At 37.2% G+C, this 24,680-nt stretch overlaps 1 protein-coding gene across 2 annotated transcripts; it reads left to right on the top strand.

Moving 5' to 3' along the window:
* Positions 1-545: 545 nt before the first annotated feature.
* On the top strand, positions 546-19,503 carry dlx1a (distal-less homeobox 1a). 2 transcript variants are annotated; one of them, XM_084724084.1, is made up of 5 exons: positions 546-575; positions 14,960-15,190; positions 16,361-16,956; positions 17,254-17,453; positions 17,928-19,503. In XM_084724084.1, exons 3-5 carry the CDS (start codon positions 16,647-16,649, stop codon positions 18,177-18,179), a joined length of 762 nt encoding a protein of 253 aa, XP_084580210.1. In that variant the 5' UTR covers positions 546-575; positions 14,960-15,190; positions 16,361-16,646; the 3' UTR covers positions 18,180-19,503. The 2 variants fall into 2 exon arrangements, with proteins under 2 accessions (XP_084580210.1, XP_084580209.1); XM_084724083.1 differs by lacking the exon at positions 546-575 and having other exon boundaries at positions 14,830-15,190.
* Positions 19,504-24,680: the final 5,177 nt, after the last annotated feature.

Raw genomic sequence — 24,680 nt, 5'->3', positions numbered from 1 at the left:
ACAAACTGTTTTTTTTCACAGTGCTGTGTATATCTGCTGTTGTAATGTTTATTTCATGCCTTTTTTACATTCTGATTCTGTGTGTGGTCTCTCATGTTGTTGCAAACAGCTCGCCAGGTGGTAACAATTGATTAAATCAAATTTCTGCCCAGAGCAAGAATTCAATTATGGCATTCGACCTGTAATCTGATGCATTCGTGCCTTCACGTGCAAAGCTGCGTAAATTATCGTCATGATATATCCATAATACGAATCCCTGTAATTTAGCTTATTTTTGTCATTTTAGACATGTTGGGAGGGCGTGCAGAGATTTCACAAGTGAGAGATTTTCAATATCAGATGTGTAATGTGTTCGAGGTGCATGGGTTTGAATATAGATGTATATTTTCTGAGCAGGTGGTCACATGCATTATACACGTAAACACTCAATACACTGTCAAGGCAACAGGGAGGAAAGAACCTGCACCATTTATTATTTCAGAGGAAAATCACACTTTTCATGTTTCTTCTCCTCCACAGAAATTTCCCTCCATCAGACTTCACAGTGAACAATGTGGCCACACTACACCTGACAGGTATTTAATCTCTTGTAGCCATTTTATCCGGGGATTCCCCTCTCTTTCAGTTATGAAGTGCAATTGAGAAATCAAACCCAGGAGCTGTGTTTGCTGGCAGAGGAGTTATGAAAAGATCCCCTCCCCCCCCTTTTTTTCTTTTCATTTAACTAAAACGCTTTGAGAACTCACACAGCGAACACACGACCTTCTGTGCGAAACGAGAAAAGTCCTGAGACATTTCCATAAAGATATACAGGATGTTTTCTTTTCAAAGACGTGATTGTATCACGATGAGAAACAATCCAAATACAGAGAGGCAGGTTATACATACATTGGCTTGTATTACTTACAAACTGCCCTCTTAGAATATTTACAAGCAGAAAAGTCACGCAGGAATATTTTATGAAAATGTACTGTTTCCAACATCTGTAATGTGACTGTAGAAGTCCTAACAGATTTTTTTTTTCATAAGTATTTTTAGTACTGGAGATATAGGTACAAATATTTCCATGTTTTTTTTATTTTCATATAAAACAAAACAAACAAAACAGGCAGAGCAACAGATGAATAAAAATAAAAGTACCACGTTCAGTCTCTTCTGTTTATAATAGGTTTACAAACTGAGATGAAATGAATTTCACAGACGACAGTATTAGCCGATGAATCATAAAATAAAATAAAATAAAATAAAATAAGCGCCACGTCTGTTACTGATAGTTTTATGTGGTTGTATTGATTAATCCTCATACAAAGCATTTTAATGAAAATGTATACAATACATGTAAAAAGTAGGCAAGCCAACCAAAACCACAAGGATATGATCAAATTCAGCATAATTATGTGTATAGATATATATATGTATATATATATATATATATATATATATATATGGGTGGAGGGGCCCTTAGACAGAGCAGGTCATCCAACAATGTGTTGAGTAAAGAATGAAGCTATAAATAAACTGTAAAATCAATTCAGTTTAAATGAACAATTTTTAATTTTCTTTAATATTTTTGTCATATACATATATGCAATGATTGCAGGGTAATATGTATGCTGATGTCGTCCTTTGTCAAGTCTGTATTTCATCATGGGACAAGATAGTATAGGGTAGCTAGTTTTAGAAATGTCTGTCATAATCTTTAAAAACTGACAAGCAACATTGTTGGTAGAATACATATATGCCTAATGGTGTGTGTGTGTGTGTGTGTGTGTGTGTGTGTGTGTGTGTGTGTGTGTGTGTGTATGCTTCATGATTAGTGACTAGTGTGCACTGGAGTTTCTCATAACCACCTTATATCACTGCTTTTATTTAAACATTTACACATTTTGCAACTTCTGTACAGGTTTGAATTAAGGATGGGCAATATATCAATATTATATAAATACTGTGATATGAGACCGGATATTGTAGATTGTGGATATCATTATATTGTGATACGTCCTGCTTTTAAAGGCTGCATTACAGTAAAGTGATGTCATTTTCTTGCCAGGCAAGTTAGTCATTATATCCACATTACTGATGACTATTTGTCAGAAAATCTCATTGTGTTAATATTTTGTGAACGCACTAATAGTCACCCCTGCAACACTAAGTCTAACCCTACAGTATTGTCACAATATCAATAAATATTGATAGAGAATTAATCAAAACTATTGTGATATTCGATTTTGTCTCTACTGCCCAGCCCTACTGCATCATATTCTATAAGATCATCATATTTTTTGCACTGTTAGAATTTACAATATGTCATTTATCGTATGTAGGTGAATATCCTAAAAATATTGAGTTATTATTTATAAGGTGTATCGCCCGGCCTCTGCATGAATTCAGCACTTTGTAGCAGCCTTGGCGGCTCTTCTGCAGAGTCACTGACCACAGAGATAACATCTTAGGTCTCAGAAGGCAATTAAAAAGAAATTAGCTCAAATTGTGTCTAATTTTGTGTTGTCTGCTATTTTTCCGTGTTTATTTTGAGCAAGGTTTCTTGGAAACTCCCACTTTTTAATTGCACCAAATGCTTATTTTAGATGTTTTTTCCCCCGCTGATCTGCAAAATGCTGCAGATGCTATCAACAATGATGTCAGTGTGGCTATTCCTGCCTTATACTCAAACACATATACACTGATCTGGTGCATGTATAAATAATTCACATAGGTCGGCCTTTGATCCTCTGATACAGCCTCTCAGATTGCCAGTAGTGGCAGGAAAACCAGTAGATTGAAAATGAGGAATGCATCAAGGGGTGTGCTGTTTACTTGTAGCGCAGGCAGCTGGTTAGCCACCCCTCTGCCGTTTTTTTACACCCCCCTCCCTTGCTTTTCAATTCCAGCCAGACCCCAGGCTCGGCTGCTAACTGGGGGCTGGAATATTGTGCACTGGGGATCAATGTGGCCCTGAGTGAAATGTCAACTGTGGCCCTGCGATGTGTCAGGCTGTGAGGGAGTTGTAATGGCTATTGATCCACTGTGCGCTTAATGCAGAGCTGCCCTGCCACGACGCGAGCCAGCTGCAGCAGACAAGATATATGTATGAGATGAGCTAAAACTGAGAAAATAGAAAAGAAAGAGCCCACAGTTTTGCCCCCCCCCCCCTCCCCTCCCTCCTCACATCCCTCCCTCTCTGGCTGCAGATTGATCTTCCTCTTCCTGCTGATTCTAACTGGGGTCTGTCATTATCTTACTCTGTCATTAGGGGCTCCATTGACAGCCTTGGCCTGTCTGTGTCACTCTATTGAGACAGCAACACTTTTCCCATGCAGTGGTCCCTACATTTATTAAAATCTCTGACAGCCTTGTCTTAGCTTTCTCCATAGATGGCTGAGCTTCAGGCAGCGGTGCAGCGGTGTAATTGGAAGACGAGGCTCTCCGTCCCTGGCTAGTAATATCTGTGAGGTACAGCTGTAGGTCAGACTGGTTTATATCAGACGGCTCGCCATGAAGAACAATATCAGACCACCTCTGTCTGAGGGTCTGCGTCTGTGTCCGTGAATCACAGGTGAATGATCAAGAGTTTTCATGCTGTCACTGGTGGGGAAAAATATTTTCAAAGAAGGGCCCAGGGATGTGCCATATCGTATCGCTCACAAAATGTTGATATATTTTTTTATGTGAAAAAAAAATTTGTATCGTGATCATTGTGATAATGGCAGTATTATGACTTGTTGAAATGACATCATACCCTCACACACAGCAATGGCTGAAAGTGAAAATAACGTTGCTACTGGCTCAAAGGTGCAAGAGTTGGCTCTAGAAAGCAGAACAACTTCAATGGCGTGGAAGTGGTTTGGTTACAAAAAAATAAGAGGTGCACGAAGGCTGTAACAACGACAGGGGTCAATACAACAGACTAATTTCACCACCTCAAGCAAAAAGCACCCAGTTGAGTACAAGGAGAGCCAAAAAATCCTGTGAGGAGAGCTCAACAGATATTGTGAGTTCTAAACCAAAAACATTTTTCAGTATTTTGTCATATCGTCAAGGATTTCGTTACAGTGGCGTCCCCTTAAATAAAGAGTAAAAGTAAGGGAGAAGGTTGCCACCTTCACTTGTCAGTATTGAGTCACATAACAATGCAAACAGTTACATAAATTACACTTTTAACTAAATTATTCAGGGAGGAAGGCAACCACATGCAGCTCTCGCCTTCACTCGTCTATACTGAGTGCGGGAGAAGAGCGCGATCCCCGCACAGGAGCCCCGAGGCATTATCAACAGATCGACGAATAATCAACTCACACAGGCAGGAAACTGCGTCCGTCATCTTTGTCCCTTTTTTGTGCCACCGGCTGCCTAAACTGTGTTTTAACAGTGACCATTACTAAAACACACGATACTCTACTGATGCAATATAGAGCTTCATATGAAATTATATGTTCCAGATAGAGAATACTGTAATAATTGTAATGAAAAGAATGAAATTAGCTTTTAATTCACAAATTCTAACTAATGATACAAACGATAAAATTACCAAGTTACAGCAACAACAACTAGGAAAAAAAATGCTAAATAAATTGTTATAATTAATTGAGCTAATGTTAGTTTAATATTGCAGAAGACATTAGCATAGCGAGCTAACATTAGCAAACTCATAAGGTGAGATTAGTACAAGTTATTTGCTGCTCAATGTTTCATTAGCAAACTTTATAAGTTCCACTTATATCAAAATATCAAGTTTATATTTTTTATTGGTGAACTTTGTCACATGCTATTGTCAGTATTTTTGTGGATGTACGGTATTTTTCTTCTTAAGTCTAAAGTTTATATGACTGCAAACTTAAACTTATCAATTTTATCTCTAGGTTATTGGTTAAAAATTAACTTGAACAAACTAGGCTAATATAGATGTTGCTAGTTAACATGAGATTTTGTCATGGCTCCAAGATTCACCATATTTACAAAGTGGCCATTTTCCAATTGTTATCATTTCACTGCTTCCTGATTGATCACCAACTGAAAGACAATGGATTGTGAAACTTTGTAGGAACATTGGGCCATATTTCAAGGTAAAACAATATATTTAACATCCCATTAGCTACTTTAACTAATGCTAGCATTCATCCACTTCCTAATGTGTCCATCTGATAGTGTTACATGACGTGATAAGAAAGGCGATAATTAAATCTGAAATATCAACAAATATCTTAGACACATTTATTTAAGCCTGGAAGTAAAACACACTGGATGTAATCAAGTTTGCAATGTAGGCTAACGTTAATGTTTACTGTCTTGCTGTCCCTTCGGCCAACCTCAGAAATGTTCGGAAACACTGTGTAACATTTTGCTCACTGGGACACATATATCTGCGATATTTAGCGTACATCCAACACAAAAGTGTGTTACAAGCACTGGAGCCGTGCGTGCAGTAATGTTGATAACTTTAACTAAGAGCAGGCTGAATGCTAACATTAGCTGTTGTCTTAAAGTAGCTAATTTATTGTTTTACCTTTAAATATGGCAAATCTGTTGTCTTTTCAGTCGGAGTATCCTTCTGAGCATGTGCAGAGTAACTGTCATCACTCTATCTTGTTTCTGGTTGGATGAATAGAGTGTGTTACAACTGCCTCCTGTTACAATAACCCCCACTCTCCCCCTGCATAAAAAATGCTGCCAACAAGTAACTGAACTGATATCTATATCTATACATGCATATCTACATCTCTATAAATGTCCAGGGTGGGATGAGATTACTTTGAAATGTAGTCAGTTACTGAATACAAATTACATGGCACGTAATTCATTGGATTAAAAAAAGAACTGTAATCTAATCTGAATACTTTATGGTTAATTCTGAATCAAACATTTAAAATATTGCACCACAAAATGGACACAGACACAAAAGTTTGGGTTCTGCACATATTCTTTTGTTTCTCTTTAATCATTCTCAGTGCAAATAATATATTCAGCATATTCAGCATTTTCAGTTGGTCAAATCAAATTACCCTCACAAAAACAGTGACAGTCATCCTCGACAATACATCCATAATCTAATTACACATTATCTGCGCTGATTATAGATATTCATTTTTGTAATCTGAGTACGTAATCACAGTTACATTTAATCTGTTACTACTCAACCCTCGAATGTGGATATACATATTTTCTTTCTTATTTTCCTTATACCTATTTTCTTTAAATCATAAATTCTCAAATTGTGCAAACTTATGATGGACTTATAGAATATGATATATAATATATGATATGTAACAGTAGTATATAACAGTAAATCAAATATCAAAATATTTTTAACTAAATGCCTCAATATCAATATTGCAATAATATTATTTGGATGACTATGGGTGCTTTCACAAAATATTAACACAATCAGATTTTTGATAAATAATCATCAGTAATGTTGATATGATGACTACAAGGGTGAAGGCAAGTAACAGAACATCTGAAACAGTCTGATAATTTCAGAAAATTACATTACTTCAGTGTAATGCAGCCTTTAAAACCAGAAAAAGGCAACACATAAACCATATCATCATATAACAATATCAAAAATCTAAGGCGATATCTACATTCTCAAAGACCTGCTGTAGATTTAAGGAGCCACTTTGGTTCAGTGTTCAAATAATAATAAATATTATGCCAGATTTCAGTGTGAAACAAAGTGAAAACAGCAAATGAAAGAGGCTGAAAGAGGCAACCCAGACAGTTTTATTCTTACAGTCTTTACATAACCTAAATTTCTGATCATATGATTATTGTTTTGTTGTGTTCTCTGCTCCCCGGACTATTACTGTAGGGACTTGACAAGTTGAAAACATTTCTGGAGGCTGTCAGGAAGTGCACAGTGGGGTGCACTGCATTGAGATTGGTGGTTTGTGGCTGTGTGTGTGTGTGTGTGTGTGTTTGTGTGTATTTGTGTGCTTCAGAAAAGCAATGCTGAGTACAGGCTGGTGTTGGGACCAAGCTGCTTCTCCATGTTACAGGAGGCACAATCAGGTAGGACCAGGGGGTCTCTGGCTGTCTTGGCCCCTGTAACACACGAGGCTGCTCAATGGGACGGAAGTTATTGGGGGGTTGGAGTGAAACTGATGACATGGTGTGTGACAGAGACTCATCATTTGAGTGTGATACAAGTATTTGAGCTGCAAGGCTGTAATGTTGCTCGGCTTGTCTGGAAAGATTTATTCCAGATTGCAGGGCCTGAGGGGTCAGATGCCGTGCATGTGGGAGGCTGCTCTGAAAAAAAATGGCACTTTTCAGGATGTGGACATAATGAAACAACATGCAAGAATGAGACGGTGGAGGGAAAAAAAGAGATAAACAATTAGTCTCTGTGTTTTACGTATCATATGCATCTTTTAATTTATCAATGCTGGACATTTTAAAGCTGCTACAAGAGTTTTTAACTGGTTATGAAACAGTCTCATTTTATTACTGATGCCTCTATATGACCTAAATAATTTAATGAGACCATCAGAGAGAAGATCGGCTATTTCTATATTATTCTTAATGGCTGCCGGCGGGTCAGATTCCTTCAGAAATCACATGAAATGAGCCTGTTTACATTTTCCCAGACAAAGTATTATGTTAGCCAGCTAAAATGAAGCAGGAGGAGATTTATTTAGATCATTTAATTTCTGATGTTATATTTTGTGGTTATTATAATGAAAACTGTATTGCTTTTTTCCCAAAGGGGGCCTCCAAAATCAACAAAATATTAAAGTTCCCTGTAGTAGCTTTGACTAAATTAGTGTCTGCTTTTCTTTAAAAAATTTAAGTTGGCTGCATTTGAAAAGACAAGTTGCAGTAATATTGTAATAATTCAAAAAAACTAACAAAAACACCTTTTCTAGTCAAATAAACTTGATATCAAAGCCACTGCAATGATCCTTCATATTCTGTTGATTTTGGCGGCCCCTGTGGACAAACGTGGAAGTGTTTTCACTGTAATAAATCACAAAACATAATGTCAAAAATAACAGTATCTGAATCTAAAAATCTCCTGCTTCTTTTTAACTAGCTAAGCCTTAATTTTTGAGTTGAATGAATTTTGACAAGTTAAGTTTTGTGTATAGATTCAAAACAAATACACTTTTCTTGTCGAATAAACTTGATAATTCAGTTGTAATTGAGAAAACTTTTTCAATAAGTTTAAGATATTAAGTTGAATTACAAACTCTTTGGTCACATTGACAACATTACATTACATTACAAAAATTACAAACATATTTGATTTTCTTTTACTTTTTTACAAGTCACTTTTTACGCCTCGGCCAACTTTGTTCCAGCACTGACACAATCTGAAACTCCTCACAGTGAATTTATAATATTTTACGTGTAAGGGGGGCAGAATTTATTACTAACTGTCTATCCTGTTTTTTTTTTTTTCATTATTATGAAAACTGCCATGATGACTTATCTTCAAGTGTTTTACAGACACAGAGCAAGTTTTTATTGTATATATATTTTCAAGAAATTTCTTGAAAAGAAGTTTTATCTCTCAAATGATGCATGCTGGGAAGTCTGCTAATACGGTGACCATGTTTCTATAGAAACTTAATTTAATGAGTTGTTTACAATAAATTCATTCAACTCATCATTTCAAGTCAAAAGACTTTAAGTTAAAAGAACTCATGTTTATAAGTTCTGGAAATAAATAGTAGAAATCTTAGGTTTAATTAACTTAAATAAATAAACCTTGGATATTGTTGAATATAATGAGAAAAGATTAGATGACTCTAGTAAATTCTTGTATGATTTTTACAGTATACTGTAGCCTTTGGATTCCTAGAGAAATGTGCAGGGTCAATGATCTGTGCGTACTCAGGAGAGTTTTAGCTCTCAAACAATGCATGCTGGGAAGTCTGCTAATATGCTGGTCATTTTTCTTTAGAAGTTTAATTTAATGGGTTGATTAAAGTTTGTACAGTACATTCATTCAACTCATCATTTCAAGTCAAAAGACTTCAGTTTACAAGAAGTCACACTGATGTGTTCTTTAGCCTTCTGAAAATAAATACTAGAATTTCTAAGCTTAATTAACTTGAACAAAAGTTGTAAATTTATCCTAAAATGGCGAAAAACATTAGTTGATTCCACTAAATTCCTGCATATTTTTTTTACAGTGTAGTTTTCCCAAAACACAAAGCACAAAGCTCTCTTACAAGACACAGTGAAGAGTTAATTTGCTTTCATGCACATGTACATATGTTGGACACTTCCTCGAATACAATGAATTTCTGTCTCGACACAACTTGAATTTACGGCCTCGTTCCTGCCTGACAGAAAGAAGCTTTTCTATTTTTTCCAGTGAGGAAGAAGAAATGTTTAATCCAACACCCACTGTGAGAGGAAAAAGTAATGCATATCTCACTATCTCGCCTGTCTCCCAGCGAGATGAAATTGAAATTTTAATGCATTTCAGAGTTTTTTTTCCCCCGAATGGAGAAGCTGATAGACACGGCGATGTCATATTTACAGTATGAACACCCATGGTTTAATGCACTCTACAATACTGCCATCTCCCAAGTTCTCCTGAACAAAACATGTTCTGCTCTCGAACATAAAGGAAAAGGCAAAGAACAAAATTATTCCTCAAGCTTTCTATCAAGCTTCTGCATTCATGGCAAAGTCTAAAGGGCATGTCAGTCCTCCTGCCTCTGAGAGAGGTAATTATCCTTTTCCTGTCAGAGAACAACAAATGATAGCCAACTATGGGGGTGCATTTTCAGGAGCTGAAATTTGTCAGTTGGAAGGAGAAGGAGGTTTAATTTTCTGGCAGCTGAATATCTACTTTTATCATGTTTTTTTCAATGGTCATTTGTTGCATGTTTTTTTCTATTCACATGAGCTTGCACAGGGATAGTGCTGTTTTTTTTTTTTATGTCTGTGAGCTTCTGAGGGTGTATTTATGTGCCCTGCATTAACATGCCTATTTATAGTCCTACACTTTCTTACAGTCATCTTTTTTTTCTGTTGTGACCATTTCACAGATTATATATTGTCCAAGTAATTTCCCTTTCAGCATCTGTGTTTTTTACCTTTCAGAGAAAGCAGTGAATGGAGGGAAAATTATCACAATTACTCATATAATTGAGCCGTCTTTGTAGCAAGTGCAGCTTCAGTAGCCCTTTTTTTCCATCAGCCAAAATGGTTTCATTATATGGGTTTTTCATATTCCCTGACACAGGGCTCTGCTGAGGGCCTGGCGCGTGGATGAGATGCAGCATGAACAGAGCGAATCATTAAGGTCACAGTAGGAATAATTATCCCAGCTATGGAAAGAGCATCAGCCTTTATTCTCCCCCCGGCACAAATGCAATGTCCACGGCTTAGAACTTTGTTACAAATGGAGTTTCCACCTTCCACTTATACAAAGAAGAGAGGGGGAGAGCAAGACTTGTATCAACATGACAATTTTCCATCATTAAGACTAATGACAGGCACAGACTGTGGGGATCAAGGGGAGCACAAAAAAGAGAGGCGCATTCAGGTGTTGGCTGAGTGCTGACCTCCTTCCTGTCTTTGTTGGAGACTTAACTCTTAACAAAAACTAAAAAGGGGTTTCAGACTAAAGGCGCAGTGGCAGCTGAACGTCAAGCAGCCCGGCTCTCCATGGGCAAATGACTTAATTGGTAAATTTGCATGTTTTCCATTTGCAGGGAAATGAATTTAATAAGACCTACATGTAAAGATAATCAATCGTTGTTTTAGTGTTGGTGAAATAATTCCCCAGCTTATAGCTCCGCTGCATTGATTTTATTCCTGCAATCCAGCTCTCTCACATCACTACATCACGACTAAGAGTTTATTAAATTTCAATTATCCTTAAAATTGATTTTCTGGTTAGTTGACGATTTGATTCCCAGTTCTTCAGCCTAACAGGTGGGGATACTGTAACGTGCAGCAAGTATGAAGCGTCAATGTGACACTAGTTTCTTTTACAGTTTAGCTGAATTAAGTAAAAGCCATATTTTTCCAAGTCCTTTCTCCCACAGCCTTCACTCAGGTAATTGGTCATTTTGCAGCCAATTTTGGGGCAGGTTGGATGCTTGCTGCCATGGCCTGACCCCTGCTGCTGCTGTAATGGGGGACAGCATTTCTACCAGTTCGCTGGGGGCTTTTCCAGCACTGCTTTCTGCAGGAGAGAGCAGCTCTGAACACTGGAGGGGGAAGAGGAGTTGAATTATGACTTCTCAGCTCTGCAATGACCAACATATATGTTAGTCCTTCTTTTTGTCCACAGAAGAACTATTTGCAGTTTAAGGGATTTCATTTGTTGTCATTGGGGTTCACTATTTTCCATTTATGATCTGCTTCTGTGTGTGATAAAAAAAAAAAATAGACAGGAAAAAATACAAGATAAAAAAAATAATATAAATGTTCAAAAAAAAAATAATTGTACAGAATTAAATGCCACGTCCTCTGGCTTTTAAATTATATTATCCTCCAAGTTGTCCACACAGCAACAAGTCCAGTTTGGAGTCCTGAATTGATGTGATGCAGTTTCCTCACACAGCCATCAGTGCCTAAAAATAAACAAAACTATCATTATTATCCTGCAAACAGTTTAAAAAAAAACAACTGAGTCTTTTTAAGTGTAAGAAAATATTTAAAATATCTTAGCTGTATATAAAGGAAATTACTTCATATTTTAGTGTGTATTAAATGCAAAATAAGTGATCCAAATACAATCAAAAGAATTAGCACCAACATGAAATCTAAAACAGGATCATAACTGAGTTGTTTTAATTAACTGAATACAAAGGTATTAACATTTCCTGATGTTTATTTTAAAAAAAATCAGTCAGTTATTATCAAAATAGAGAAACAAAAATGTTTTAAATTTAGAGTTCAAATTATCAGAATAAACCTTTAATTTGTATGGATGAAAATGGCTGTTTGGGCCCTTTAAAAAAAATAAAAGACATCATTCAATCTCATTGTAACTTAATTTTTGAAAGTGTGACCCGACATGCAGGTAATGAAATCAAGTATTAAAATCTGATTAGCACACAAAAGTAAACAAGTCAATCACTTAAACACATTAAATTATTGTGAGACAGTAAATTTAGTTTTGACCATCCAAAATAAATTTTATTCTTCTGTGTTTTCTATAAAAACTGACTCAACATAATTTCATTTTCTCCCTGCATCCCTGCTGACCCTCATGATAATGCAATCAATTAACCAATATAACAATCCTGCTTCTCAGATATTATGATTCATTTTTTTGTTTGCGTATAACTCAGTAAACAAAATCAATTCACATTTTGATGCCACATTGAACATGAAAATAGACATTGAATCGAGTTAATTGTAGTGCATCTAGTTTGCGTTCATTGACGCTGCAAATTACAGGATGGCAGCGAGCAGCAGAGCCAGAGAGGAAAGCAGAACAAAAGGCAATTTCACTTGTTTGATCCACCGTCCCTTAAAAAAAAAAAAATAACATGAAATAAACCTTCATATAGTGTGACATTTCTGCTGGAAGTCTCTCACCAAATTACATTTGCATTTGTAGCTCAGGTGGTAATAATGTCCAAAATAGGGAGTTTCAGCTACTGTATTAATGTTAAAAGAAGAAGAAGAAAAAACCCAGCATCATAGAGTGTGAGAACAATTTGTTTTTGTTGTGAAGACTAATATTTATGCATCACAATACTGAGTGTATGCATAAATGTTGTGGAAATTGATTGCAATTTAAAAAAAAAAAAAATCTTTCCATCTTTTCATTTGCAGAAAATCACCAGAAATTATTAACCAGCATCAGAAATTATAAAACTAGAGCTGCAACTGATGATTATTTTCAGTATCCGTTACTCTGTTTATCATTTTTTCTATTAATTGATAAGTCGTAAAGTCCATGAAATATCAGAAAATGGGGACAATGTTGATCAGTGTTTCTCAAAGCCCAAGGTGACATCCACAAATGTCTTTTTTTGTGCACAACCCAAAGATATTAGGTTTACTGTCAGAGAGGAGTAAAGAAAACAGAAAATATTCATATCTGAGAAGCTGAAATCAGAGAATTTTGACATTTCTTTTTAAAAACTGACTCAAAATGATTAATCAATTACAGTTGGACAACAATTAAATACTTCACAGCTAATTGATTAATCGACTTATTGCATACCTCTAGATCAAACATCACCAGAAATGATCAAATATCACTGATTTAAAACTAGGGCTACAGCTAACTATTATTTTCATTATCGATGTTAGTTAGTTGTTTGGTCCATAAAATGTCAGAAAATGGTGAAATAGGTTGATCAGTGTTTCCTAAAACTCAAAATGATGTCCACAAATATCTTGTATTTTCCCTAACCAAAAGATAATCAGTTTATTGTCATAGAGTAGTAAAGAAACCAGGAAATATTCACATTTTAAAAGGTAAAATCTGAGAATTTGGATTCTTTTCTTTAAAAAAATGTCTCAGAGCAATTAATCAACTATCAAAATAGTTGGCAATTAATTTAATATTTGACAAGTAACTGATTAGTAGACTGTTAGACTTACAGATTAAACCTCACCAGAAATGATCAGATATAATCAGAAATGATCAAATCAAAAGCTGAAAAAATTACATAAATACACCCAATAAAAACTGGATACACCTGCATGTTGTAAAGCAGCATTTTGTCTCCTTTATAAGGAAGGGAAGTTTTAAAAAAACTCACATTTCCTGCACCTCCAGTGACAATAATTAATCAGTGCTCACATGCGGAGTCTGCAGGGTGCACATGGAGCTGTGACTTCACACAGCATGGACACACAGTTTACCAATGCACCGGCGGTCGCGATAATATTTGGTGGCTGCGAAAATGTGGGTTGGCATGGCAGTTGAGGAGGGCTTTCTATCACCGGCCTGAAATGAAGTCTGTGACATCTTGGCCCGTTTACCCCTCCAGCCCTCTCACCCACCCCCCTCACCTTCCCCTGGCTCTTTCTGTCTCTCCACCTCTGCACTAACCCTCAGGTGAAGAGCAGCAGGTGTTAAAACACCCTCAGCCACGGAGCTACTCACTCCTAATGAGCCCTGCCTCCGCGCTCCATCCATGCATGGAGGACTTTATTTTTAGTGCGGCTAGTTAGAGCCCCGCTGCTGCCCCGGCTGCTGCAGGAGGCAGCGCTGTGTGGCCTGCGCTGCCCTCCTGCCAGCGCAGCGCAGCGCCGCGAGCGCAGGAGTCAAATTATAAATGAAAGTGGTAATATTATCACGTAATGACACCGAGGATGGCTCGAGAAAAATCCCTCAAATAAATAGTTAATCCTTTATAGGTTGCGAGCAAATCAACACTTTGTAAATGATTGATTTACAAAAAAAAAAAATAAGATGATTTATGCAGTGCAAGTCTCTTCAGCCCTGAATTACATTCAACAAAAAGCCTGTAATTATTATTGCTATTATTAGTAGTACACTCGTGGTATTATTTTACAATTTTCTGCAAATTCTGCCTCTATTCTGTTAATGGTTTTGCTCACAGCCGCGTGCCAGTTTGCAGATACTATAATCGTGGGAAAATAATGACAGTTATCAGTCGCACCCACCAAGTACCCATAAAAATCTGTCCTCTGTTCTGGAAGATGATAATTATTGGTTGTACTACCATTATCATTGTCGTTGTTGATAGAGGAAATCTTGAAGCATTTTTCGAAAGTAATTCCAGAGAAATCACTTCAAATTGGCCCATTTTAGGGGGGACAAGGGACCAGCTTTTCGTTATAGCCCTAATATTGCACAGAAATCTTTAAATCCAGGCATCCAGCAGCAGCAGCCTGCCTGCCTGCCTGGCACACACTGTGGCACACGTGCCGTGATGTCAGCGCCTGCATTTTGATATGAACACATTTTTTTGCAACTTGCTAGTTCTGTTTTGAGTTCAATTATGTAATTACACTGATAATCACAGTGACGGAATTTAACTGCCTTTAATTTGTTATTCAGGTGGAGATGGAGGGACTGCGGATGGAGGAGCAACCGGGCTGTGTTTCTGCTCCGCACAGACACCAGAAGAAGAGGAGCTGCTGCAGCAACCTGCAAATGAATCCTAAAAAAATGAAGAGCTGCTGGAGACTTTATTCTTCTTCTGCTTCTTCTTCCACCATCCTGCGGAGGCTCTCTAATCCCGGATGGCGCGGATTATTCTGCTTCTTTTCCATCACATGATTTTTAAAAGTAAGTGACACACATGTTAGCTTTTAGCTGTTGATTGAAATTAAGTTAAAAAAAAAAAAAAATACAGCTGCAGCAGTGGTGCTGTTTGTAAGCTTTTGAGATGTGGAGGTCTAAACCTGCAGCTCAAGAAAAAAAAAAGTCTCCTATGTTTAAGTCAGTCGTCAGTTCAATTAAATCAAATGTCCGTGGATAATTATTCTTGTTAGGCTGTGGGAGGCGGGCCGCACCCCCATCCTCACTTAGATTCATGCTAATCAAAGGTGCCAGTGTTTAACCAAACTGTGGCCATTAATTGATTGCGATGGAAGGTGAGTAAAAGTCGAAAATAGTCTCGTGTGCTTTATAAAACAGGCAATATAGCTGGGTGGGAAAAGGGAAATTAACCGACAATTTCTATCTGTATTATGTATTTTGAACGAAAGATTTCCTAATTAAAACTATTTAAAGTTCTTTAAAACAGACTTTTATTCACATTGATTTAATTACTTGTTAAATGCTTCTTATTTATTTTTTTATTTTTTTGCTTTTTTGTATGTTGTTGTATGTTTTCGGGTGTTATAAAACATCATTAGGCCTGTACCTGAACCAACCAGCCTCATTTGACATGAGAGCAGAACTGTTTTGCCGTCCCACTGCTGCCAGGTGTAACTGAGACCTCAAGCCACTCTAAGTGTTAAATACATGACTAATTACAGAGCTACTTATGAAAATTGAACAGTAGTGTTATGCTAATACACCTTCCTTCAGATCAGACCGTTAGGAGCTTTAATAATAATTAAAAAAAAAAGAGAAAAGCAGCTTTAATCAAACACGTAGAAAGAACAGCTTTAACGATTCAGGAAATATTATTTAAAAGTAATAAAATGACATTTTAGGCGGACTGATGATTTTAGTTCAGCGTGACAAACCTGATTTTACTTTGATATCGACCGCTGTGCCAATAAAAATGACACTGTTATATTAAAAAAAAAGTGGATCAGTAAAGGATGTAATCATCTTATGTCCAATATTATAAATATTTGGTGTCCAAAATATGTTATTTAATGAGTTGATAATAATAATAATAATAATAATAATAATAATAATAATAATAATAATAATAGTGGATCTTGACAAGATGTCAAGATGAAATAATATAAAGGTTTTTGTGGTTTTCCTTGACTTTATCAGGTTCTTCGGACCCAGCCCCAGCGTCGCCAATCGGCTTCCCTCTTGGAGAGAGTGGACCAATCAGCGACAGTCTTTGATGAATATTCATGAGTCCGAGATTCAAACCTTTGAGCGAGTTTGTCTTGGTCCACAGCATCATACCTAGGACTTTTCACAGGCACAAACTACATTTTCTTATGAATGGAAAGAGAAAAAATCAGTTCGGCTTAAATTGGGACCCGTCCTTCACTGAGATCATAGAAGGAAACAAACAACAAAAGCGAGAGAAGAGGAATCGCAAGAAGAGATGACAATGACTACAATTCCAGAAAGTCTTAATAGCCCTGCCTCAGGAAAAACCGTTTTCATGGAGTTTGGACCCCCGAGTCAACAAATGTCGCCTTCCTCCATGTCTCACGGACACTATCCCATGCACTGTTTACATTCTGCAGGTCATGCCCAGCACGACAGCTACAGTCCAGCCTCGTCCTTCCCCAGATCTCTGGGTTATCCATACGTAAACCCCGTCGGCAGCCATTCCACCAGTCCATATCTCAGCACAGTACAGACGTACCAAAACAGCTCGGCACTCACACAGACGCGGTTAGAGGACACAGGTAAGTGTGCAGCAGCATCTTTGCATCTTAAATATCCACTTTCTGTGCTGGCACGGTTTTCTAACTGTATACACTCCTCGCTGCATGGAAAAGACGAGCCAGATGTTGGAATTAGGCTTGGTAATTATTTATTGCGTAACGCTATAAACAATGTATGCAATTAAGGGTAATTATACCTAAAGTACAGCCTGTAAAACTTGCGCTGGAGTATTCATAGCTGCGCAGTTGCACTGTTGGCTACAACTGCCTCCTCATTTTTTTTCCTCCTTCTCTTTTGCTCTTTTCTGTCTCTCTCAGCGCCAGAAGCAGAGAAAAACACAGTAGTTGAAGGCGGAGAGGTGCGATTCAACGGGAAAGGGAAAAAGATTAGAAAACCAAGGACTATCTATTCCAGTTTACAACTTCAAGCTCTGAACAGGAGATTTCAACAAACTCAATATTTGGCGTTACCGGAGAGAGCTGAGCTGGCAGCGTCGCTGGGTCTCACCCAGACACAGGCAAGTCCAGGAGAAGACACACTCACACATACCTTCACTCTACAGTGTCATTTACATACACCTTTTAACTGTATTATTATTTATTTATATTATTATTATTTATTGTTATTTATTAGCATTCTTATTCTTATTATTATTATTATTAATATTCGTATTATTATTGTTTACAATAATATGCAACAACACGCAGTAAACAATAACAAAACATTCTATGTGTGACAAAAAAAGAAAAGAAGAAGAAAATAAAGCATGGTTTTGTTTCTATTAATATAATCCAGCAATTCATGTCTTAATATCAATGAAAATTTAACACAATAACATCAAAATCAAGGGCAACATATTAATATTTAAATTTCCCAGCTTTCTTTTTTGTATATTGAAACCTGATGCGTGCGTAAAACGTGCGTAAAACTGTCGTTTGCTGTTTAGTCTGCTCCTGAACTTCAGTTTCAATGATTTTCTTTGTCTCTGCAGGTGAAGATTTGGTTTCAAAATAAAAGATCTAAATTCAAGAAACTGATGAAGCAAGGCGGAGGCACGATCGACGCCAACGCTTTGGCCACTGGCCGCGGACTGTCGAGTGGTTCTCCCTCGGTGGCACCTGTCTGGAGCTCGCCGACCACCGTGAAGACGTCAGTGGGGACCACCGGATCTTACATTCCCAGCTACACCTCATGGTATCCAACCACACACCAAGAGTCTATGCAACAGTCACAGCTCATGTGAACAGACAGAGACCTCAGTCTGGCTCGTGTTATCAGGATGTTGGAGGGGCCTGCAGCCGCTCAGCGCGGCCCAGCACTGATGAGAACACACAACAACAACAATAACAACCCCGGAGTTTGCTGCTGCCGCCGCCGCCAGCTGCCACAGCGGCCTCCTCATACAGGAAGACGGCAAGCAAGGAGGGATAGAAAGACCGAGAGGGCGAGCAATGCGCCCAAGGGCAACAAGTCCATGACAGTCAGCGGAAACCGTCGACAAATGGATCCTTTTATTGGCTGCTGTTTATCACTTTTGTGTCAGTTTATATTTTTTTTAAAGTCATATTTGTGTGAGTTATTCTGTTTATAAGAAAGCACGTGTTTGTTTACACCAGATGTCGGGCCCAATAAGGTGATGATGACCTAAAATCAATCTGCATTCATTAACAGTTAAAGGTCGATTAGGCCATATGGGTGTTTCTTTAAAGCTGCTACAAGGGACTTTAATATTTGGTTGATTTTGGAGGCGCCCTTGGACAAAAGCGATGGTGTTTCCACAATAATAATCACAAAATATAACATCAAAACCAAAATTATTCAAATTAAAATATCTGTAAACATTTTTTTGCCATGGCTATCTGATTTCAAAGAGATGTGGACCAGGTGACAGCCATTATGAATAACCAAATAGAAATAGCCAATGTTCTTACAAAAGGTCTCGTTAACTTATGTAGTCGATATAGAGGCATCTGTGATAAACTGAGACCATTTCATAACGATTAAAAAACTCCTTGTAGTAGCTTTAACCAAATAATAATGGTTACTAAACTCCAATAATAACCATCAGGCAATTACAGAGCATATTGTGCAAAGCCTCAACTCGCTACTATGTTGTTTATATGTGTTTGTTATTTAAGTTAAATTATTCAGAGGAGTTCTTCTGTTGAGGTCTGTGTTCACTTTGTACGTGTGTTTGAAATAACAACACTGTGTTGTTAATGCTGCACTAACGCAAGCAAAGCTTTCCTATGCCGTGCCCCGATGTTATGTGAAAAATGTAAAAGGCCTGACAATTTGCTGCTTTAGAAGAAAAAAATGATCCTGAAGGTGAGCAGCCCATTTGTCACTGTATTTTGTACATAATTTTCAGATTTGTTTTTTGTGCTGTATACTGGATACGCTGTGAAACAGGGTTTTAGGCTTTCTTGTATTCGTCGAGATGTGTTTAGTCAACATAGAAGATATTTAGTTTTGTATTGATCACTTTAATTTATTGATCTGTTTCTGAAGTTTATGTACATAATGTGCAAAGTTTCAAAAGCAGTAAAAAAAAATAATGATTTAAATTATGTCAAGAAAGGTGTCTGATTCAAGTCCTCCCCTCCACCCCTCCACTCGCCTCTCGTGTGAAAAGAAAAGAAAGGCTTCAGCATGGTGCAGGTTTAATGTGAGCTGACACAAAGCGGTATCATGTTGGTTATTGTAGCAGACACCATGTGAGCTGCAAAAGGCTCGTCGTTTAGATTTATGGTCGCGTTTAGCATTCAGCCTACAAGGGTTCGTGCTGCTGCTGCTGCTGCTGCTCACCGGATGCACATGTTGTCAAACCTCTGGAGTGACCTAAGAATTAGACATTTGACCAACATAACCCATTAAACAAGACTTTCCTTGCGTCTGGATGTATGTATCTAACGTGTAAAATGTACATTTCACAAATTTTAAAGTGTACATTTTACATGTTAGGTGGAAAATACAGGAAAAAAGGAACATGCGTTAAAATGGCAGAAACCTCCGTGAACCCTTTTAAGCTGCATCATTCATGTCTTTTAACCGTCGCGGTGCGGGAGAGCTGGATTCATTCAACAACATCGCTTATGTCTTTTCAGCTTTTCTTAAAGATAATCTTCCTTCTATTTGTCTTGCGACAATCCCCATTTTCTGCGGTGAATGGGAGAGATCAATTGTGTGTGTTAAGTGAATAATTGCGCAAGAGGCAGGTGCTGCAAAAAGACTGGATGGACACAAGGCGGATTAGAGATGAGTGAAAGTGAAAAGTTCAAAGGCCCTTCTTGTTCTCAGTTCACACTTTATTCATTTACTCGAGTTATGCAATTCTTGAGTAAGTCTTTTAGGGAGTTTGGTTAGATACGAATTTAAAAATGCACCTCATGATTTCTTCTAGAAAATGCCTTAAACCAACCAAACTGAGTAACACTTTATAATAACATCATTAATACATTTAAAATAAACAAAAAAAAATATTTTACTGTTAACAAATAATGAAATTATTTTAAATGTTTACCAAGTATGGGTTAAGCCATTTTCTAAGTTGTGTAATATAAAATAAAAAATACATTTTGTATCATAGCTGATAGGAGACGGTAACAGTTACATTCTGATTATATTAGTAAACTATGTTATTGTTGCACACATAAAACATCTCAATCAATCTCAATAACAGTATTACAAATATTAATAAATGTTATTAATTATCATATAAATGTTTGTTAACAGTTAAATAACTATTAACTAAAGCTTAATTAACTATCAATTTACCATTTATTAATGATGGTTATTATAAAGTGTTACGCTAACCTGTCCTTGACACACATGGACTTACCTGTCCATTTAAATACCATTAACTCTAACGCTAGATATATGCATCGTGGATATTTTTTAAAGAAGAAAAAGAAAATGAAAAAAAAAACAAAAAAAACAAAAACAAATAAAACAAACGAAATCAATTTCTGAAATGTTTTTTAATTGTATGTGTCCAAGAAGAAACAAAGACCGAAAAAAATGGAAATTGTAAATGCGCGACTTGTAGCTATTGCTCTCATCCAGCTGCATGAATATATGAATGTTTTGCAATTCTAATTACAAATTTGATGCAATTTGTGCGCTCTGCACAGCATCCCTTTAAGGAGCCAACAGAGAGGTATATATCATATTATATCCTCACACCTAATTCATTTCTAATTTGTTTTATGTTTAATCTATTGTTAAAAACAGACCATCCCAATGCTTTATTATTATTATTATTATCGTTGTTGTTTAGTTGTTGTTAATAATAATAACAATAATAATAATAATAATAATAATAATAATAACAATAACAATAATAATAATAATAATAATAATAACAACAACAATAATAATAATAATAGTCTCATTATCATCATCATCATCATCATCATCATCAGTAGTAGTAGTAGTAGTGGTAGTGGTAGTAGTAGTATTAGTAGTAGTATTACATGAATGGACGCTTATCTAAGTTAGTAATCAGCTTCAGACGGTCTAAAACGAAAAGAGCTCTGTCCTAGTTTATCTATATTGTCTGCTCCTTGTGTAATGTTCTCTCCTTCAGCCCTGACTACATTGTTATTTCAATGCAAAACTCAGAACATGCAGTCCTCTGTGAAGAAGCCTACATAACAAACCTATGTATATTTCAATACCATTAAGGAATAATATGAATTGTGCTGCTGCTGTAGCGAACATAAATCTGCCTACCTAGTCCTAGAAAGGCGCAGCTGCACATCCAAGAGGGTCAGTGTTATTTCGCTGTATTCTCCCCTTGATTATACAAGCTGAGCCCATCAAACCCAGCATAATTACAGTAATTTCGCCCTTATTTATTCTAATGCAGTTTCCTATCTCTGAGGTAATTATGAGCATTTTTTCTGCAAGGAGGATCTTTCTGCGTTGACAAAAGAGATAGTGCTCTGAAAGAAATTTGCTGCTGCAATAGAAAGAAAAAAAAAATAGCGAAATAGGTGAGCTGCCATTTCATCACTGTTCCCTTAGACTTAGCTTATGTATAAGGCTGGCAAATTGCTTGCAGGTGTACATCACGGAGTTGTCAATGCGAAGAGGCTTCAAAATTAGCAAAGCACAATGTAAGAGTAATGAGAGCAGCGACTGTGTCTCCCCTTCCTTACATTTCCTCTCGGTGTGAGCAGTTTTCTGAGCTATAGGACTTTTTTTTCACAAAAAGCAGCTCTTTGGTTGCACATGGAGACTTTTTTTTTTTTTTTAATCGAAGTTACAGGATAAAAAAGGGCCTAAGATCTAGTCTTTGAAATAGTTTATAGCATCAAAGAAACAGCAACATTCACCGATTTGCCTGAGAATAAAATAAATAAATCATACAGGCATGAGAAAATGGATAAATGAAGCCTGTTTCCTGTTTTAAATTATCTCAAATGCACCCAGTCGTCATGCTATGATCAATGAATATTTAAGAAATAAAAATTTAATACGCACCTTTCAGCTTATAAAAGAGGCAAGCTCCCTCTCAGGGTCTCCAGAAATCAGCATGAAGGCAGATGAGCAGCAGCATCCTGCAGCAGAGACACAAGACGAGCGCTTAAATCCCACAAAATGTGTCCCATGTGTCGGTCTCTCTAAGCTATAGCAGCAGAGTTCAGAATATGACTGAAAATGTCTGCTTTATTTCCCCTCTTTATAGCTGATGGGGAAAAAAATGTAGATTATTAGCATAAATGTTTACTCCTCATTACGCTGATGACATTGTGCACTCGAGATCTTGGTAATCTTTGGGGGAAATTATGAGTAATTTTTTAAAATTTAAAGCAGCAGTTACCATGCAATTCAGGCTAATTCTGCGTAGGCTCCACACGGATATAATTATCGTTGAGTCAAGATGTTAGGCTAAAAACTATGCATTGATATTCCCATTTATTATGTACATACGACTTTGACAATGTTGATGCTTGAAATAGCGGGAAATTGTCTTGTGTAAAAAATAACACCCCATATTAGGACATCTAAAATTGCGAAGAATTATATAGTAATTGCAGGCTTTCAGATTTGAAAGCCAGAATGCTCAAACCAGAGCAAATGTGGATGAAATTACAGATCAGGGTATAAATTAGGATAAGGGGTATGGCATTTACAAGTTGCCTGGAGAAATGCAAAAGTATAAACCACAGTAGCTCTGGAGAGACAGAAAACATCCAGAAATAATTCAATTTGAACTTTTTAGGAAGAAATCGATAAATATTCTGAAATATTTTTTTCTGAAGTAGCCTGTCACCCACACATTTGTCCTTATTATTTTACAGATCGTATTTGAGGAAAGTCGCATATAAGTGCACAGTAAGGATATATTGTGTTATTTCAATCCATGCATGTTGCAGTGATCATGATGCATGCACTTTCTGCACAATAACAGTAAGAACAAATTAAATTTGCTGAAGTCCACACAGAGGTATATATGTGGGTGTATACATGTTGTGTTGGCGCACAGCACAGCCCTGCTGCATGCCTGGTATCTGATCCTGTCAGCTCCAGGGAGGAGGCTCCATCATGGAGAAGATATAGCAACCGCTGACAAGCTACAGTCCTAATTATGTACAAGGAAACGATCCCACTTTATGGCCCGTGGTCGTTTGAAGGGAAGCGTGTGGGATAGACAGTGACGAAAACTAAGTGATGGGATTGTGTATTAATAATAAGCCCCCCCACTCTATCTATCCATCTACAACTGTGTCTATACTGGAATTAAAACAGGCTAAATTAAACTAAAATACAAAAGGCTTTCCTGGTAGCAGTAAATTCAGTTTTTTGGATGTGTGCCTCTGTTTTCCATGTAGCCTACAGGCCCTACATGAGGCTTAAACATAATGTAGGTCAATCTGCTCGTCTTCAGAGATCAGAGACTTTACTTGTGAGAGACGTGAGAAATGTTTCCATGATGTTGTAGCTCCGGGCTGTCTTGGACCTAGTTCCTCTCCTTTTCTCTTGTTAGGCCGAGTTCATAAAACGTCTGGAAAGCAGCTCTGTGACTCCACGGAGTCTGAGGAGCTTGTGTGCTCATTCATACCCACCCTCATCTTCCCTCTCTTGCATGCCAAGGCGTGTTGTTGTGTTGCCTCCCCCCACCGCTGAGTCGGCGTGCGCCCCGGGCCTCTGCCTCTGCCTCTGCCTGCCTACCCGAGTGAGAGCCCCGGTTCGGCTAATCATCTGCTGACGGGGCCGGGAAAAATCATTTTAACCCGAAACAGCTTATCCACGCTTGTGATATGGCCCCGACGCCCTTGTAATTACAAACATCATGTTATTACTTAAAAAATAGCTTTTAATCAGTGTAACGTTAGCTTAACGTCCGCCTAGCTTAAAGTCTAACCGTCAGGACGAACGTTGGTTCTCTGTGGAGCCACGAACATGGTTGCTAAGCAGCACAACTAGAGGTTAGCTAATAAGCTAGGCTATAAATTTTGTTAGCTAGGTGTGCGTTCATTTATTTATTTTAAAAAAATTTCAGCCAATCACGACCAAATTCAAATAACTCAATTAATTTAACATATTTGTGGCAGTCTAATTGGTCTCCTTTTACAAGTTAAATGTGTAATATCAAGCTCTCTTGACCTCTTTCGGAGATAAAGCATTTGACGTGGGAAAATTATGCAGCACTCATAAATATTTAGCGTTGGGTGAAATCAAATATCACCACATTTTTTGACCAAATACCTCAATATCAATATTAGGCTTTTGCAGC

Source organism: Lutjanus erythropterus, chromosome 8 (assembly GCF_056507025.1).
Source record: "Lutjanus erythropterus isolate fLutEry1 chromosome 8, fLutEry1.hap2, whole genome shotgun sequence".
NCBI lineage: Eukaryota > Metazoa > Chordata > Actinopteri > Lutjaniformes > Lutjanidae > Lutjanus > Lutjanus erythropterus.
This window is presented reverse-complemented; position numbering and strand designations above follow the sequence as displayed.

Bases quoted from the DNA above. Each gene is read 5' to 3' on its own strand.
- dlx1a (XM_084724084.1), top strand. From the start codon at position 16,647: ATGACAATGACTACAATTCCAGAAAGTCTTAATAGCCCTGCCTCAGGA. The intron at 16,957-17,253 runs GTAAGTGTGCAG...TGTCTCTCTCAG, and splicing joins GACGCGGTTAGAGGACACAG to CGCCAGAAGCAGAGAAAAAC. The intron at 17,454-17,927 runs GCAAGTCCAGGA...TTGTCTCTGCAG, and splicing joins TGGGTCTCACCCAGACACAG to GTGAAGATTTGGTTTCAAAA.